General features: G+C 41.0%; 1 protein-coding gene across 1 annotated transcript in view; it reads right to left on the bottom strand.

Moving 5' to 3' along the window:
* Positions 1 to 17,662, bottom strand: part of tex264a (testis expressed 264, ER-phagy receptor a) — a 67,237-nt gene that overhangs the window by 3,512 nt on the left and 46,063 nt on the right. The window contains exon 3 of the mRNA XM_053438075.1: positions 8,375 to 8,546. Coding sequence (XP_053294050.1) covers positions 8,375 to 8,546 — 172 coding nt within the window. The remainder of the gene's footprint in view (positions 1 to 8,374; positions 8,547 to 17,662) is intronic.

Genomic DNA, 17,662 nt, shown 5'->3' on the forward strand with positions numbered 1-17,662 from the left:
CACTCTTTTATTCTATAAAACTAAGCTAGTCCAAGTTATGACTGTTCTCATGTTATACTTTTAGTATGGACATAATACATCTTATTTTGCTTAAAAAAAACGAACGGCCTTGATAAAAAATATGTCTTCCACAAATAAAATCTGACTTGACTCGACTTGACTACCCCACAGGACACTGACACATTATTGTCCAATCCATTTTCCTGCTGCTTTCACACTCACAATAAATCTCATCCACACATCAAAGTGTGTTTGCACTAAATGTGTCATCGGGGACCCAAATACAATAAACACAGAGTCTCTGAGCTCAAGACTAAGGTCAGGGTTTCTTTTCATTCATTCCAAGCTCAGTACAACTCAGCAATCTAATTATCACATCCAGCAGATATAATCCTGTTTGCTGCGTAGAATGTAATACATGGAAAGTCCATTAAGGTTATTTATATGATGTGTTTTCGGGCCTGTTGATTAGCAAACAGGTCCAAACAGAGCTGCTGGGAACAGACTTCACTGAAAAAGGTCCAGTGTGAATGTGTTAATGTACATAGATGAAGATTTTCATTTATATTTCATTTGCATGTTGCGGGAAAAGGACCTTTCCACAGGGATTTATCTTATAATACGGGGATTTTTGCAGGAAATAATGGGTCTATTTAGGGTAATTGGGTGGACTGCACCCCCGAGAATCAGCCTCAACACACTGGACAACTTTTAAACCCTCTCCAACTGCAATCCAGTCCTGAAATTGCTACCCTGGTTGAAGGCAGCTGTGTCTCTAAAAGTCCTTTAGATAACATTTGCCTAAATTAGCTGCTAAATTGGGCCCATTGGGATTATTAGCAGAGAATCAAGGTCTTGCTTTTCAAACTATTTAAAACAGAGGAGTGTTTTATTTTTTTTATAAAGAAGGTAATTAAACAGACAGGGCTGATGCACTGAGAGTTTGGAGAATCAGAGTTTGAGTAGATGGTGAGAAAAGTGTGACAGGAAATGCATAGAACCAAAGCAATTTGAATGTATTTGAAAGAAAATGTGATATACAACCATCCGTTACTCTTAAATATACATTTTTAAGAAAAATCCACATTGAGATTAAAAGGAAGCCCTAATGCTGCAGCTGACTGCTCAAGTAGAAATAGATGATTTAAATCATTTTAGGTGACTTAAAAGGAGCTCATGTCAAAACTCAATCAATCAAAAATAAAGTGCAAAAAGTGATAGAAATATGGGATCTATGTTTGTTTCGTTGAGCATAAATGAGCCCTTAAGTGACTTTTAAGTAAAGTGCTTTATGATCCATGGCTTACTTGCTTCAACTGTTCTGTAGCCCTTTTGTACTTAACATTTATTGAGGTGCCAACTTTTCTACATAAGCCAAGTGTAAAACCTTCAATGTCTCATCTTAGTCACTTATGTTCGGACTTGAACTATTAAAGATTGAATCAGAGCCAATTCTGCTAATGACTGACTGACCTTCTACTATTCTCTCACACTTTTATTAAGCTTCGTTATATAAAGTTGTGTAATTATACAGCGTGACACAGAACAGTTGTGTAAAAGAATTGCTACATTTGCTTATAAATGACCATGTTTTTTTAGGGTTGTCCTAAACCTTAGCTGACTCCAACGAGTCCCTGTGGCTTACAGTGATGAAGTGAGGACTTATCATTGGTATAAATGGTATAAAAATGGCCTGCTTTATACTGAGGCTGGTTTGTGTCCTCAAAGGATTAACAAGCTTTTCGCAGCACATACAGTGGCTGCTGTGATCACCAGATTATCATAAAAGTGTTTTCAGTTTGTTTGAGTGTTTACCGCCTCGCTCGGCTGTGTTGGTGGAAGCGCTTCAGTTGTTGTGAATCGTGACTTAAAGATTTTAATTGCCGGTGATTATAATTTCCGTGTTGGCCTCTCATGCTACTGGTTTATTGGTTAATGTGGATTGTTCCGACCAAGACCAAAGGGATCTTAGATCGTCTGTGCATCAAGTTTGTCATCAGGTTTCATACAGAGACCGAGTGTAAAGATAGATTACATCACAGCTCTCCAAAGGTGAAGCCAATTCATCTTGACGGCTGTTAGGCAAATATGTAAGAGAGCATAGAGATAACAGAAGGATAAACCAACTTCAGGTCTCTAATGAGAAGCTGCCTTATTAATTATCAACAATCCAACATAGTGGGGATAATACCTCGCCAATATCATGTCCAGAATTTCCCACTCTCCCAAAGTACTTTTGAACTAATTAAGTCCTCCAACCTGTTGCCACTGGCCCTCCTCCTCCCACAGTCCCATTGAGGATGTTTGAACTTTGTCTAAAATATCCGATCTGCTGTTCCACCTCGTGCACGTATGATTCCTCTGTCCTCTCTCCTTGTTCTGCTGACCTCGGTAACTTTCAGCTTCTGTCCCTCACACATGTCTCACATACCTAAGTGTCCACTGGATATTATTGCCACGTATCGAAGGAAGTATTTCGGTACGTAGCCTATCTAGGGGCTTAAGTGGCATTTCTAAGTTGCCATTTTATCCAAATTCCTGGAAAAAATTTGTTTACTCTCAGCTCTTGTCCTTCTTGTTGATCACACTTCTCCATTTTTCAAAATGTCTGCCATAGACCTAGCCTGGATGCCAGACGAACTTAGCCCCGCCCACAACATTTTTGGTCGGGCAGTTCGGTCTGGAGTCGCTCCATTGGGAAAAAATTATGGGGCGTGTTTCAACTGACCAGGAAGTAAAATTCCTCTTCGCTCAATTGGATAGACCTACAACCAATCAGAGCAACGTAGTATGTGACGTATGCTAAGCAACGCATTGTGAGTTATTTACTAACGCCGGGTTCACACCGGACGCTTCAGCGCAGCGCCAAGCCTTAAATAACAGCTGGCTCCCATCCACTCCCATGTTAAAACTTTGTGCCGTTCACACCGGAGGCTGAAGCACCGCGAGGCAGCCTTGGCGCAGCGCGGTGCTTCAGCCTCCGGTGTGACTGGCACAAAGCCGTGCAGCGATCTACTGGATCAACGGGTGATATTATTAGCGCTGCCCGTCGGTTCAGCGTCGCTTCAGCCTCCGGTGTGAACAGCCAAGCGCCGGGGCGATAGGGATTAGCGCGGTGCTTTGGCGTCGCCTCCACGTTCTCTGTTCCTCTTTCAAAATGAATGCGCTGTCGATATCTTCTAAAACAGACTCAATGGCAGCATCTACACATCTCAGCTCGCCAGCGGCAGGCATGTTTGTTGAAAACGAATTCAACCCGAGGGCACTGTGATGACGTGGCTGATTACGTTACCGTATATCATCTGTCAATCACCGTATAAAGCCCGCCCTGACAATCTGATTGGCCCGGTCGGGCCATAATTTTTTCCCAATGGAGCGACTCCAGACTAGCCTGGATGCCAGACGAACTTAGCCCCGCCCACAACAGATTTGGTCTGGCAGTTCGGTCTGGGGTCGCTCCATTGGGAAAAAATTATGGCCGGACCGGGCCAATCAGATTGTCAGGGCGGGCTTTATACGATGATTGACAGATGATCAACGGTAACGTAATCAACCACGTCATCACAGTGCCCTCGGGTTGAATTCGTTTTCAACTAACATGCCTGCCGCTGGCGAGCTGAGATGTGTAGATGCTGCCATTGAGTCTGTTTTAGAAGACATCGACAGCGCATTCATTTTGAAAGAGGAACACAGAACGTGGAGGCGACGCCAAAGCACAGCGCTAATCCCTATCGCCCCGGCGCTTGGCTGTTCACAACGGACGCTGAAGCGACGCTGAACCGCCTGGCAGCGCTAATAATATCACCCGTTGATCCAGTAGATCGCTGCACGGCTTTGTGCCAGTCACACCGGAGGCTGAAGCGATGCTGAACCGCCGGGCAGCGCTAATAATATCACCCGTTGATCCAGTAGATCGCTGCACGGCTTTGTGCCGGTCACACCGGAGGCTGAAGCACCGCGCTGCGCCAAGGCTGCCTCGCGGTGCTTCAGCCTCCGGTGTGACCGGCACAAAGTTTTAACATGGGAGTGGATGGGAGCCAGCTGTTATTTAAGGCTTGGCGCTGCGCTGAAGCGTCCGGTGTGAACCCAGTAAATAACTCACAATGCGTTGCTTAGCATACGTCACATACTACGTTGCTCTGATTGATTGTAGGTCTATCCAATTGAGCGAAGAGGAATTTTACTTCCTGGTCAGTTGAAACACGCCCCATAATTTTTTCCCAATGGAGCGACTCCAGACCGAACTGCCCGACCAAAATGTTGTGGGCGGGGCTAAGTTCGTCTGGCATCCAGGCTAACTCCAGACCGAACTGCCCGACCAAATCTGTTGTGGGCGGGGCTAAGTTCGTCTGGCATCCAGGCTACCATAGACCACTATTTCAGATGAATTTTCAATATGTACATCAAGATGGCTGTCTTTTCTTTTTAAGATGAAGGCCATGATTCGCATGACAATTTTAATTAAATTCAGTTGCGCACACTAGTCTGACACAGATGATCTCGGCTGACAGATCCTACATTGAGGTTTTACAGATTCTATCAAATCTGGAAAACCTCATCCCTTCTTCCAAAAGCACAATATCTCCTGTCGTTGTTATGCAGATGACTCCCAGCTATACCTTCCTTATAACCATGGGGATAATTCTAACAACAGACTTTGGTCTCTTTGGACTGTCTCCAGGATAAGGAAATATTGGATATAATTATACAGTCTTCAGATGAATGATAGCAACACCAATGTGGTCCTATTTCAGTGATTAATTTAGGCGTCTTACCTCCATCCAGAGTCCAAAAATCTTGGCGTCATTTTTGACCCAGCATTGAAATTTGATAAACATTTTACCACGGCTGTGAAATGTTGTTGGCTAAACTCAAACCCTTCCTCTCTTTTTAATGATCTGAAGATGTCTCAAATGCCTTAATTTCCTCATGGCTGGATGCCTGACATTTTGGGCATTAGCCAGTCCTCCCTGTCTCATTAGCAGCCGGTACAGCTGCTGCTAGACTGCTAACTGGCACGTCATTGTACCTCACTTTGGTCAACACTTTTTTATGGTGCTTTATAAATAAACTCTACTTGAAAAGTGGAAGGCAATCTCCCGGTGCCGCGGAGTGATTTCCACAGACAGTTTTCTACTGTCAGACAAAACTTAGCTCCACTGAATGATCCATCGCTAATTAAGAGAGCTTGGCTTGAGACCATACACACTTGTGGTTTCATAGAGTCTACTCCCTGCTAGTGGTTCCTGAGCACTGAAATCCATGTAAAAGATTAGCAATTATTCAAAAACAGAGATATACCTGCAATGACTAAGCAGCACGGCATTCAAAGATATTTTCCTTATTGTCTTTATAATAACTGTGCTGGCAGCGCATATGTTAAACATTGTAATGCACACTTCAACAAGTTATATTCCTTCAGCTGACACTAAATCTTATTCAGCAAAAAAGCATTGAACCAAACTTTGCAAACAACCTTGATAACTTTACACTAATAGTTATGTCAAAGCCGAATAAACAGAGGGCTGAACTCTGATGAAAGCAACACATGACAAAAAGAAATGCTTTCACTCTTGAAACTTCATTTGAATTTTAACCACTAAAGTTTCTTCTCAGCTCTTGTGAACAAATAAGTGACTCTGGGTGTTAAGTGTTTCAAATGCAGCATAAGCAGAATCATTCACAACTTTAAATGGCTCTTAAGACTTAAGTGCAGTGTTTTTGTAGCTAGTCGTCTGCCTTGTTGTGCGAAGCCTGTTTACACAACAGTCTTCAGTATCATTTACTGAGGACACAAAACCACTATTTCATTCAATGTGATGGACTAAAATTCAATTTACTCAATTATATAATAACGTTTTGAATACTGCATTAAAGAATGAATTTTGGAAATACACTTTTCTTATTACCTCTGCCAAGGATGTTAGGTTTTCACTTTATCAGTTAGTTAGCAGGATGACACCAAAACTACTGGAAGGATTACAATGAAACTTGGTGGAGGATGCGCTATGCTTCAAGAAAGTAACCTACTGAACTTTGGTGTGGATCCAAATTAATGTTTGGATCCAGGAATTTTGTCTCACTCTCTCTGCAGAGTGAGATTGTCGCAGAAATCCTTAAATCTAAGGTGGTAGCAGGGATGCTCATGCACGAATGCTGCTCTCATACACACAACAGATTTCGAGTGACAGTTACACAGACTAAATAGTAAAAGACAAGTTCTCATGTGAGAGAGAGAACTGCATTGCATGCTTCTTGTGGATATGCAACTCACAACTACAGCTGAAACTATGGATGATAGTGGGAGCAAATGCTACAGCAAATGCTGCTATATAAAAGCTAAACAATGTGGCAATAGAGCAAAACACCATTACATACAAATACGATACATCTTTTTTTGGTTCATTATGAAACTATGGCGACCCACCACAGTCTAGAGGATTAATGGAAACGCTATTTTGACATGGCAAGATAGGGCATTAGCCCTGGTGAGGATATTCACTCTCAGAGTGCCTGTCTAGTTGTCGAAATAAAGTGGAGACCTCAGGTAGCTCACTGTGCCAGGCTGCTGTTATAACACATAAAGTCCTTTAAAAGTGTATTCATACAGAAAGCAAAGCAGATTTTCCGACTGCATCTTTCACGCTTATTTGACTTATTTCAATTTTTTCCCTTCCGATGTACTGATCCACCTTAGATACAAGCGTTCTGCCAATGGATGCAACAAACCTTGTCTGTGTAAGTCTGTGTTTGTCTGTTTGTGTGGCAGCTCCTCTTTTTTTGTTTATTTAAGAAGCAGATTCATAGAACCTTGGGATCCCATCGATTCTTTATTCAAATTGAAACATTTCAGCTGGACAGATGCATATTTATGCCAGTTTGCATTCCTCTAGGCAAATTTGCATTTAATTACATCTTTACATTGACTTCATAAACAGTCACCCTCTAAAATTCCCTTTGCATTCTGTCTGAACACACAGTAAAACTACACCTTTACATTTGTATTATTTCGTTGTAAATAATTAATAAAAGAGATATAACATTATAATTATTAAGCATAGGTACTGGTGGATGTGTCTTTGAACATTGGAGACGACCAGACTAGCTCCTTTACCCTGCATCCAGTCTTAATGATAAGCTCAGCTAATTAGCTCTGTCTCTCTGCTGGGGCTCCATAGACACAGGGATGTGTGTTGTACCAATCTCATCTCAACATCGAACCACTGATAACACAAGGTTTATGGATATTTTTAGAAGGTATGGAGTCAGAAATTGTGTTATTATATGGTTTTTTGGGAGGGCAGTGATGGTCTTTTAAAGAAAACAATGAAATCAACAATGGATTTGGAGACATTTGTTAGAACACATGGATGTGTGTGTGTGAGAGAGAGAGAGAGAGAGAGGGAGATGGAGAGAGAGAGAGAGAGAGAGAGAGAGAGAGAGAGAGAGAGCGAGAGCGAGAGCGAGATAGAGATAGAGAGAGAGAGTAAATGACAAGAAGATTTTAACTTCTTGTAATTATAAAACATGTACGATCAGATAAATTTTATCTGAATTACTCAATGTTTTCCAGCACTTAACTTCTGTGTTACTTACTTTCTCATTCGTTAGAAAGGCGAGCAATAATCTAAATTTTGTCTCGGTCTGCTGATGCTGACAATCTAATTTAAAGTTGCAAATAGCCTTGACTCTCAGTTCAGCAGAAAGCCAGAGGCTCTACATCAGACAATCGTGCAGCGTCTCTCTGGAGAATGGCCTCTACCTGTCATAGGTGGCACCACTCTGCTTGGATGGTGACTGCAATCTAAACATGCCAAAAGCTGTTAACATGTACAGCTCAAGTCAGATCCCCTTCCTGATACGTCCTCCACCTCCAAGCTGGGTTTACAAGAGATGCCATGTGATCTAAGCGCGAGGAAGACAGCATCTGATGTAAATCAACCCACCTGCACCCACTCTGTCCCAGCAACCCAGAGCCATTTACTTTCGCTGGTGATTTGTACAATGACAAAGTCAATATTGCCATGGGCCCCAAACTACAGGTGCAGCAAAGAGTAATTGCAGCAGGAGGGCATTGCGCATGAAGACACATACTTGCAGTGACAGAACAATTACAGAGTCTCGTATATCGTGTGTCCTCAGTGATCAGGGGCAGGAGGGGAGTCAGTGCGGCGGCTGACAAAATAAAACCTGCCACATATTTCCACTGACACAAGCTGAAGATTCAGCAAAGCAGAAAACTGTCAATCACAATTAGATGACTAAATGAAATAACACAAAAACCAACTGCCATATCTTAAATCTGTTCTTATTTTTTCTTCTTTATTGGCTCAACATTAACATAAGTGTTGGGTTGGATTGAACAAAACATTACCTGTTATGTCAGTTCCTCTGTCCTCGTCGGAGTCCTCTTCTTTCACATCTGTTTTGACCTCCTCCTTCATCTCTGGAACAAAGAAGTCTGTCTGGCGGGAGAGTGGAACCATGTAGTTGATGACATCTGACCCACAGATCTCGATAACTGGGAAGGCACACAGCTTCCTGTCCTGTGACAGAAAAGACAAAGGAAGAGAGAAAGGAAAGTTAAATATACAGGATCAAATAGTGAGTCTTGCAACTGTAGTTCTGTGTGTGCTTCAGAGTATAGTTCACACAAAACCCTGAAAAGCATTACATTTATCCAACCATTAGGCAACTTTTTCTTTGCAGTGTTAATCACAGCTGACATTGGGTGAAAGGAGAGGCTCACCTGGACACGGTCAGCATACACAGACAAACTACCGGTTTCTCACATACACACCTTAGGACAATTTATAGAAAACTGGGATTCAAACCAATAACCTGCAATGATTTTGTTCATTCAGTTATTGGAAGCCGACTATATGTTCTGGACCAGAACATATAGACATTGACATTTTTTTGCTCTTGCTTCAAACTGGAGCTAAAGCTTGAAATGAAAATAAGGATAACTTGGATACACAGCGATGCTCTTAGATGGGCAGACTGCCTCAGACAATCAGAAAATATCAGAGATATGTAGCCTTAAAATGTCTCCACTTTGCTGACATAACACTATGTCTCTGACATATTAATATGATTACCCATGTGAGTCCATTAAAGCTGCATTACCATGCCCATCTATGTGTCTACATCTGCACTCTCCAGTGGTGTGTGTAGAAAGTGAAGAGTTTATAAATATTATACCATATTTTCTCTAAAGAGGACATTAGCAATGCATAATTTTGCTTCATGCTTTCATATAGTTCTCAAGGGATTGCAGGGAAGTGAGCTCTCCAGTGGGGCCATCAAAGTACAGCTGCAGGAGGCCTGGGTGAGCTGTATGGGCCACTTTCATGAATGATTGGCTGCAGAATGATAGATTAATGTTTTAGCGTAGGACACAATGTTGTATAATCAAGTAAAATAGCTTTACAGTATAGTTTCAACAAAAATCTGTGCCAAAGCCCATTCAAATCAAACAACTCCCAAGTCACTAATAGAGTTGTAGGAAATGTCCTTTTTTGTTCTGCTTTCCTTTGTTGGACATGATAACAGATGGATCACACACTTTATACAACACAATGTAATTTAATTGTAATCTTAATGCTCACACTGGCCTGCTCCTCTCTGTGTGAACAGTCTCAGATTTCATATATCTCCAGTCCCTTAATTGTTGTCATGATGGCCGCACGACAAAAAGGCTATTTGCAGGAGCAATAAACATGTTGGATGGTCCGGCGGCAGTCACCAGACTCATTTTCCTGTGGGTCAGTGTGATCTGGGCTGACTGATTGGTTTTAATCTAATCCTCTTCAAAATAAGATGGTAGGAGGTGGCATGAATCACCTGGCTGCTACACACAGGGGTTCCAGCCCCGGGGCTACCTATGCAAATGAGTACCCATCTCTTTGAACCTGCTCCAATAATGAGCAAGGAAATCGAGACAAAGGCAGTTCACTATACCATAGTGAATTACACACACACGCACACATTCACACACACATCCCCGAGGGATACTGTCACCGCTCGGAGAAAGAAAAGAGCATGTGAGAAATGTGCGAGTGCTCACACAGTGCATGTGTGCGTTTATGAAAGTTACATCTGCCTTGTTAAAACACACCATCAGCCACAGAGGTGGAGCTCACAGTGAAATCTCCCTCATATTATCGCTGGTGGAAATGAAAAAACCTGAATGTTGCGCAGCACTCCAGGACAGCATGAGACCTCGCTCTATTATATATGTAGATTTTTGCTTTGGGCACAGGAAATGACACTGGGCATTTTTCTACCGACTCAAACTGTGTTGTTGAAGCCTGAGGTCAGGGACATCCCAGGGACAACATTTTGTGTGACTGTTTTAGGCATCAGTCTGGTGCGTGCTGTCAGAGATTCGAATCACAGTATACCCCTGTGATAAAACATTAATTTAGTCTAGACTTGATACACATTAAATAAACTTGCAAAAAATGTAACGGCCTGAGGTAAGAAGCAATATTTAAGCCACATTGTTGATTACATGCTTATTTAACAGTTGTGCAGTTTTTTTGGGGTCGTACTGGTGTCTTTTTGTTTATGGTATATTGACTGATGCATTAGGCAATTTTCCTATGAATAGTGGGAGTTGATATCACTTTCAATAAACATGTTTGATGTTTATTACCTTTCCCACTTGACACCCTTGTTAGGGACATATCTGTGCCATACACTCGAAAACGTCTCCACCTCCTCCCACTATCCAGAAATTAAGTCAAAATATCCCAAGTATGAATTCTGCAATCTTGCACATTTATTCAGATTTAAGTACCAAAAAAGCAGTAGGAATAAAGCTATCTTAACACATGAAAGAGACCACCTTTGAGAAAACTCTTTCTTTTAAAGTGTACTTTGACTTTTTAATTTGGTCCATCCACTAACTTAGAGGAGGTGGGGTTCATGACCTATGCTGCAGCTAGCCACCAGGTAGCGATCAGACACTGTAATAACAGTGAGAATGGATGAAACTAATAATTAGAAAAAACTAATAAACTGTGTAAAGATGGATGACAAGACAGCTCCATCAAAGTGAAGCCAGACATATTTTAGCATAATTCAGCCTATCAGAGGATCAACATGCATCAACCTAATCTGCGTCTGTGTCTGGGAGCTTCTGGGAATGAAACTTTCAAGTTTCAAGTTTAATTTGTCATATGCATTCCTCACAGGGTCAAGAGTACAATGAAAGGTGTAGGACAATAATAAACCAGTCCGCTCAGCAGTGCAATAGTTTAATAAAAGCAAGGTAAAAAGAGCTCACTGTAAATTAAGTCAAATACAATACAATTTACATTCAAAGCACTTATTCGCTCTAAAGACCGATTCATCTTCGCAACCAAGGAACCAATAGTTGGTCCCAACACCACTAAACTGACAGATTCCACAGACCCTCACCTCGTCCTAGCCTTTACACCAGTTCTACAAAATAGGTCACCATTAGTCCTAGCCTTTCTTTCTCCGTTATGCAACCTCACTCTTAATAATTAAGGACCTTGCAGCGCTGAACTTTTGTCCACTAAAAATTGTACATTCAGATTGTTGGAGAATAAGTGGTTGATGGTTCCTTTGCAAAATAACACTCATTTTAAATACTTTTGCAAATCTCATTGTGATTATTTTGAAGTAGATATTCCCACACCTGAGGTCCTGCACTCAGAGGACTGAAGACTCAATACTGTTATAGCTTACAGGTTCTCAAGGAAGGCAAGTATATAACTAGAAAAATACAACAGCACAGAGCTTGGTTATAATGACAAACCTAAACCATCTAATTGAGCACTATTTGACACATCCTCTCAGCATTCTTTGAGTTATATGACAATGAAATTTGTACAAATCCGTCAGTCAGTGGCCTTGCTCTGCCCTAGAATGAGTTCTTTACTTCTTAACCTTCATATGCATTTGTCTGTTTTTGAGTTAGCAGGATTATGCAAAAAAAAACATTTAACCAATTTCCATGAAAGAAGAGGGGCATGATCTTGAGGAAGAGCCCATACATTTTTTGGAGTTGATCCGGTAGATCTAAGATTTTTTTTCTCACTTTCTTGTATCCGAGTCCTAACCTGAACAGATCTATTTGTCTGTATTCAATCATAGTGTCACTTATTTATAACAGGAAGTAAGTCTTGTATGATAACTTTCATTCGATTTACATTTTCACGTTCTGGTCTTCACTGGTTAGCGTGGACCATAGCGCATGATTAGAGGGAGTGGTTTGAGTGGCACGACAGACACAGGAAGTGAGAAATACCTGCTTAGCCCGAAACGGACACAAAAACAGTGCAGTTTCGCCTGGTCCCTTTCAGCTTGCTGCTCCACGGCCGCAGCTAGCCCCAACAGTATGCAGACTGCGAGGGTCCGCACATGCTGCTTGCAGCCCCAGTTATTCTTATTTTTGCTGGTTGCATTTGGTCATTTGTGAGAATGTAGCCTTCCTCAAAGAACAAATCTGCTTTACCGGAACATTTGATTTAACAAGTCAATGAAATACCTTAAATATTCTCAGGTACTTCATTTGCTAATTAGCCTTTTCCTCAGATTAAAAAACTTGAATTGACATACATATATTTTACAGAGCTGCACAAAGAAAACGGTGTGAATGTAGCCAGCTGTGACTCTGTCATTTAATGGCTCAGATGACACAGGTTCAACCATCAGTTTCTGCTTAAGTGCCCTTGACAATGCATCTCTTCTGTCCCCAAGGAGCTACTCTGAAAATGACCTTTTACCTCCTTTAGATAAGAAGATAGACACAAGCAGTAATTTCCTACTAATCAATAAAAGCATCACATCGCTCTAATATTATTGCTCTCAGAGCAACCTCTTGGGAAAAGTATAACTGCAACTGTAACAATCAAGGTTCATAATCTTTATTTGTCTTCCCAGCATGAGAGAGTCGAAACCAGAAGGCCTTTGACCGAACCAACTAAATAAAACCAGTCTTATATACTTTACTGAGAAAAGAAAAGCAATTCAAAGCCAAAAGCTAAAACCAAAACCAGCAGACAATCTTCTGCTCTCTTATCGTGTCCAATACCTTATAGGATTTTACTATCAATAATGCAATTAGGTAAGTGTCAAGTTCATTAGGTTTTGATGTAAACAGAAGATGGTGTACATCAGGATTGATTAGGACAATTAGGACAAATAAAGCGTGCCGTGTGAATGTGTGTGCGTGTGTTTGTGTCCTTGTGTGTGTAGGGATAGTTGAGGGATACAAAATCAGACAGATATAGGGGAGGAATCTCATGGGGCTTTATAGTGTCTTTTACCACTCTAGCAGCTGCACTGTGAGCATCCCTCATCCAATAGAAATACCAATAAGAGGAAAGTAAATATAGATAACAACACCCCTGGAGCTTGATTTACTCGCTTAACTAACTCGAAAGTATAAACATAGGCACAGAGCAACTGGGTCATGACTACAGCAGAAGAGAGCGATGCTGACACTGTACATATTCTTACAGCCTTTCAAAAAAACAAGAGGTCTGATTGTCTTGAAAGACAAGACATCGTTCTTTTCATGTCTCATCTCTCGGTTCATTGATGGTGCGTTGAGACAGGCGACGTTGGGGAGTCTCATTCACAAGAGGACAACAGTTTCATAGAGGAGTAAAACCACACTAAATATCAAAGGATCTGATTGGAGATCGACTCAGACAGAAGGGACATTTTAACTCTGTATTGGCATGGATAAAACGTTGCATTGTGTAAACTAATGGTTGTGTGTGCTACTGGTAATGTACTCTGTATCCTTTATCCTTTAACCATTTTCATTCCTTAGGTTTTCTTTATTAACTGTACCCATGCAATTACCTTATATTTGAAAAAAAGAGACTAAACTGTTAAACAAAATTGTTCAGCAACCATACATGCAGCAAACAATCGCACAATATAAATATTTAACTAAATATCTAACCAATGTCTATAATGACAACGAGCTAAAGATTGATTGCATTTCAAATAAATCAGCATTTTCTAGAACTGCAAAAAATGTGGGTGGGGAAAGGCTGATGATCAGTTATTTCAACTAGAAACTCACCGTGCTCCCTCTGTATTCATTACCCTTTCCACCAGCACATAAATCTCAGCTGGAAGCAGCAGGTCCTGTGGAGTTCTCCAGGAGACGTTGGAGAGTATTCTAATAAATTCAGAATATTGCTCACTTAAATAAGTAGGCGGACTAAGGAAAACTGTAATGCTTCTCCTTGCTTCTACATCTGTGTTGTTACAGATTCATCGGTAACCTGAGCAACATCTCTACCAAAAAAGGAAATTCCTGTAACACCTCTAAGAGAAAAGGAAAATAGCTATGCTACCAAGAAAACTGAACCACAGACAAATGAAATGTGGAAAACATCAGTCACTGACAGGAAACATTTATTTATTGACCCAAATGGGATAATTTTAATTTGAATTAGACACAATGTTTACACTTCATGTGAATATAATATGATTAATCCAATTTCCATATATGTATTATGGTCACATTACGGATATGGTCACATGTGTATCCTAACTTGGATTAGTTACATCATACGTAGTGTGCTCAGTATAACTCAGATTTCATAACCTCTCTTCAGGTCAGACTACAATGCTACAGTTGTCTTTAGGAAAGTTTCAAAGCATTTACCATACAAGTAAGAATCACCCTACAGGTCAGAATACAAGTGCCCTTAACATTTCGGGGGAGCTGGTTTCTTGCAAGCATTTGAAAATAGTTTTACTAAAGAACGCATGGAGTAGAAGATGAAAAGGCAGCTTGAGGGAATGCGTACACACCTAAACATTTAATTACCATCCTTTACAATGGAACGATCACAGGCTGATCTTAAAGTACCTTAAAGATATTTAGAGGGAGGATTTCTCGTCTTAACATTCCATCATTTAAAGAAACTACGGATCCTCAGAACGAAAAAAGCTGTTGTCCTGCCAGCAGAGACAATCAGTGACAGCACATCTCCCCTCCCCCTTAGGGAAGAGACATGAGATATGGCTGGGGAGCAGTGGTGAATAATGAAAGGCAGACACAACAATCATTCAGTCGCATATTTGCAGTGACAGCCTACAGCAAGCGTGGACCCTACAGCAAGATGAAGAAAGACCCAGGCCCGCCGCAGTCGATGTAAGCCACTTCATCACAATGGGTTATGTACAGATCCATATACACAAGAAAATACGGACACACACATGTATTTATAGGTGGATGATGTCTCACCCTAGTCCCAAGGCAGACAAAAGGAAAATTAATACTAAAGCTGGCCGACTCATGGTGAAAATTGGTGACAGTCCCCTGAGTTCTCTCTACCTCCCCTGGTCTATTTACTCCCATTGCACTATTACAGCCACACAGCCCATCCTCTCACACCCACCATAACAGCTTCTTCCCCTTCCTATCTGTGGAGACAGACAAAAATTCAACTTCACACCTCAGCAGAGGTGTCCAATTCAGACTGTCCCTCACCGCCACACACTTCCCCAGAACACAGTGTTTTTCAATAGGCTATTTTCTGCATCGGTCTCAGCAAGCCCGGGCCTCCTCACCCCATTCCTGGTTGCATGCCCTGGTGGAAGTGTTCGAACACGGCTGCGGGAGGAGGCAGAGGATATCTGAGGACTGAAAATGGAGCCTGATACGCGGAAGGCAGGAAAATGGGTTTGTTGCAGCCTCTGCATGCACCCGTGCAATCAATAAGCACACACACTTGATGAGCTACATGTATAGTGACTCTGTCAGCAGCTGTTGTGGTCTCTAGATGTCCTCCACAATTGATCTGGTTAGCTGGCAAGAGGTGAGAGGAAATAATAGCAGCTAGACTCCCAACTGTGGATTATAAACTCCCTCCACTACCTTTACCATCTTCATCACCTGCTAATGAACTTGCAAGAAATAAAAAAAAAAAATAGATCAGGCAAATTGATACTGAAACTTTGATATTACGTTCCACAATGTATGGGGCTGAGCAAGTAAGACCAACAACATTAATGTATACTCAAATACAATTTAATACTTGCACCAGAAATCAGGTTAAGGTTGGAAATGAAAAACTAGTAATCGGATTTGTACTCTACTCCTGACCACATTTCAGCCATGCTGTCGCACTCAGGCTCTAACCTCTGTTGTTTCACCACTTTGATTCACATTGAACCATCAATTGCCATGAAATGTTATACAGACGTTTGTGTTTCTCTGAGAATTAATCCTACTGACTTGGTGAGCAACTGACTCCTTTAGCATCACCATAAGTTTGGTGCATTTCTCTTAATCCTTCACTGAATTTAAAAAACTTAAATTATCCTTTTCACGATGCTTATGAAATCATGTTACTGTAGAGTAACAACAATTACCAGTTTATGTGAGTGAATGAAAACATAAGTAGAGCTCACCCAAATTTAAATTTAGCCTTTAAACTGCAGAAACTTTTATGTTCCTAAAGTAAACACTCACTAACAAATGAAACAGTAACTCACAGTAGCTGTGAGATAATCCTCTGCAGACTGATTCAACAGAAAGCACACAAGGACATTAAAGAGAGCGTTGGATTGGTTTGCAGTCAATTAGTCCTGGCTATTAAAGCCTCAAAATTCAGGGAACCACTGCATGACAAGCAGGATATGGAAATACATGAATATAAATGGTGATTAATTTTAAACAGGCAGACAGATTCCCACATCTAATTGAGATTTTAATCTGAGAGTCTAATGTTAGGGATATTCACATCTCTATTCTAATGAGATACAATTATGAGCAGGGGATGTGGACAGTGGCAGTGTGTTGGAGAGAGACATAGACTATTCTATTACTTTCTCCTGCAGGCCTCCCGTGTTCCGAGCACCTTCAATATGCCAAATAATAAGTCTCTGCACACCGCCTCACTTTCTTTGCACTAGTAAACCCGGAGGCATTAATCAGGGCTGACATTATGGGCAAATCATTTCTGACAAAAGATGTTCCCATTCCATCTTCCCTGACCGCCACCTATTACCATACCTGGACTTTGTGTATAAACTGATAGCAAGTGCTGATCTGAAACCTATAAAAAAAAAATCTCATACTCATATAATGTATTTTAACAGCTGTATGCTACTAATCCTGTATATAAGCAGTTATTGCTATTACTATTGCAAGGCCTAGAGCTAGTAATGTAATTGGCAGCAATAGTGCCCCCCTTAAAACTGAAGTCTTCCATACGGTAAACATCAATGTTTTACTTTCCAGTGTGAAATATTGCCAAGTTACCGACAGTTTAGCTAGCTCTAGCTAACGCTACACTACCAGAAATCACTTCTTTTTCACAGCTCTAAAAACAACTAACCACTTGCAATCCAACGCAATTGCTGTTTTATAAGAAGTTATTTCCAGGGAAAGAAAATTGCAGATTTATCTAGGTGACACTTAACTAATCTAAAGACATGATATCTGATCGGTTAATAGATTTGTGTACTCGCCAATGCCTAACCGAACATATTCTGCAGTATCAGAGGCATCTTCAATGCTGTGTCCATATCAGATCATCTCTGTTTCTGACTTGTCAACTGAATGGGCCTTAATTCTATGGGAGGGGCATTTTGGTAGGTTTCAGAGGTGAAATGCAGCTCCGACCAAAACAAAAACAACCAGGGCATAATT

This window comes from Pleuronectes platessa, chromosome 2, assembly GCF_947347685.1.
Source record: "Pleuronectes platessa chromosome 2, fPlePla1.1, whole genome shotgun sequence".
Lineage (NCBI taxonomy): Eukaryota > Metazoa > Chordata > Actinopteri > Pleuronectiformes > Pleuronectidae > Pleuronectes > Pleuronectes platessa.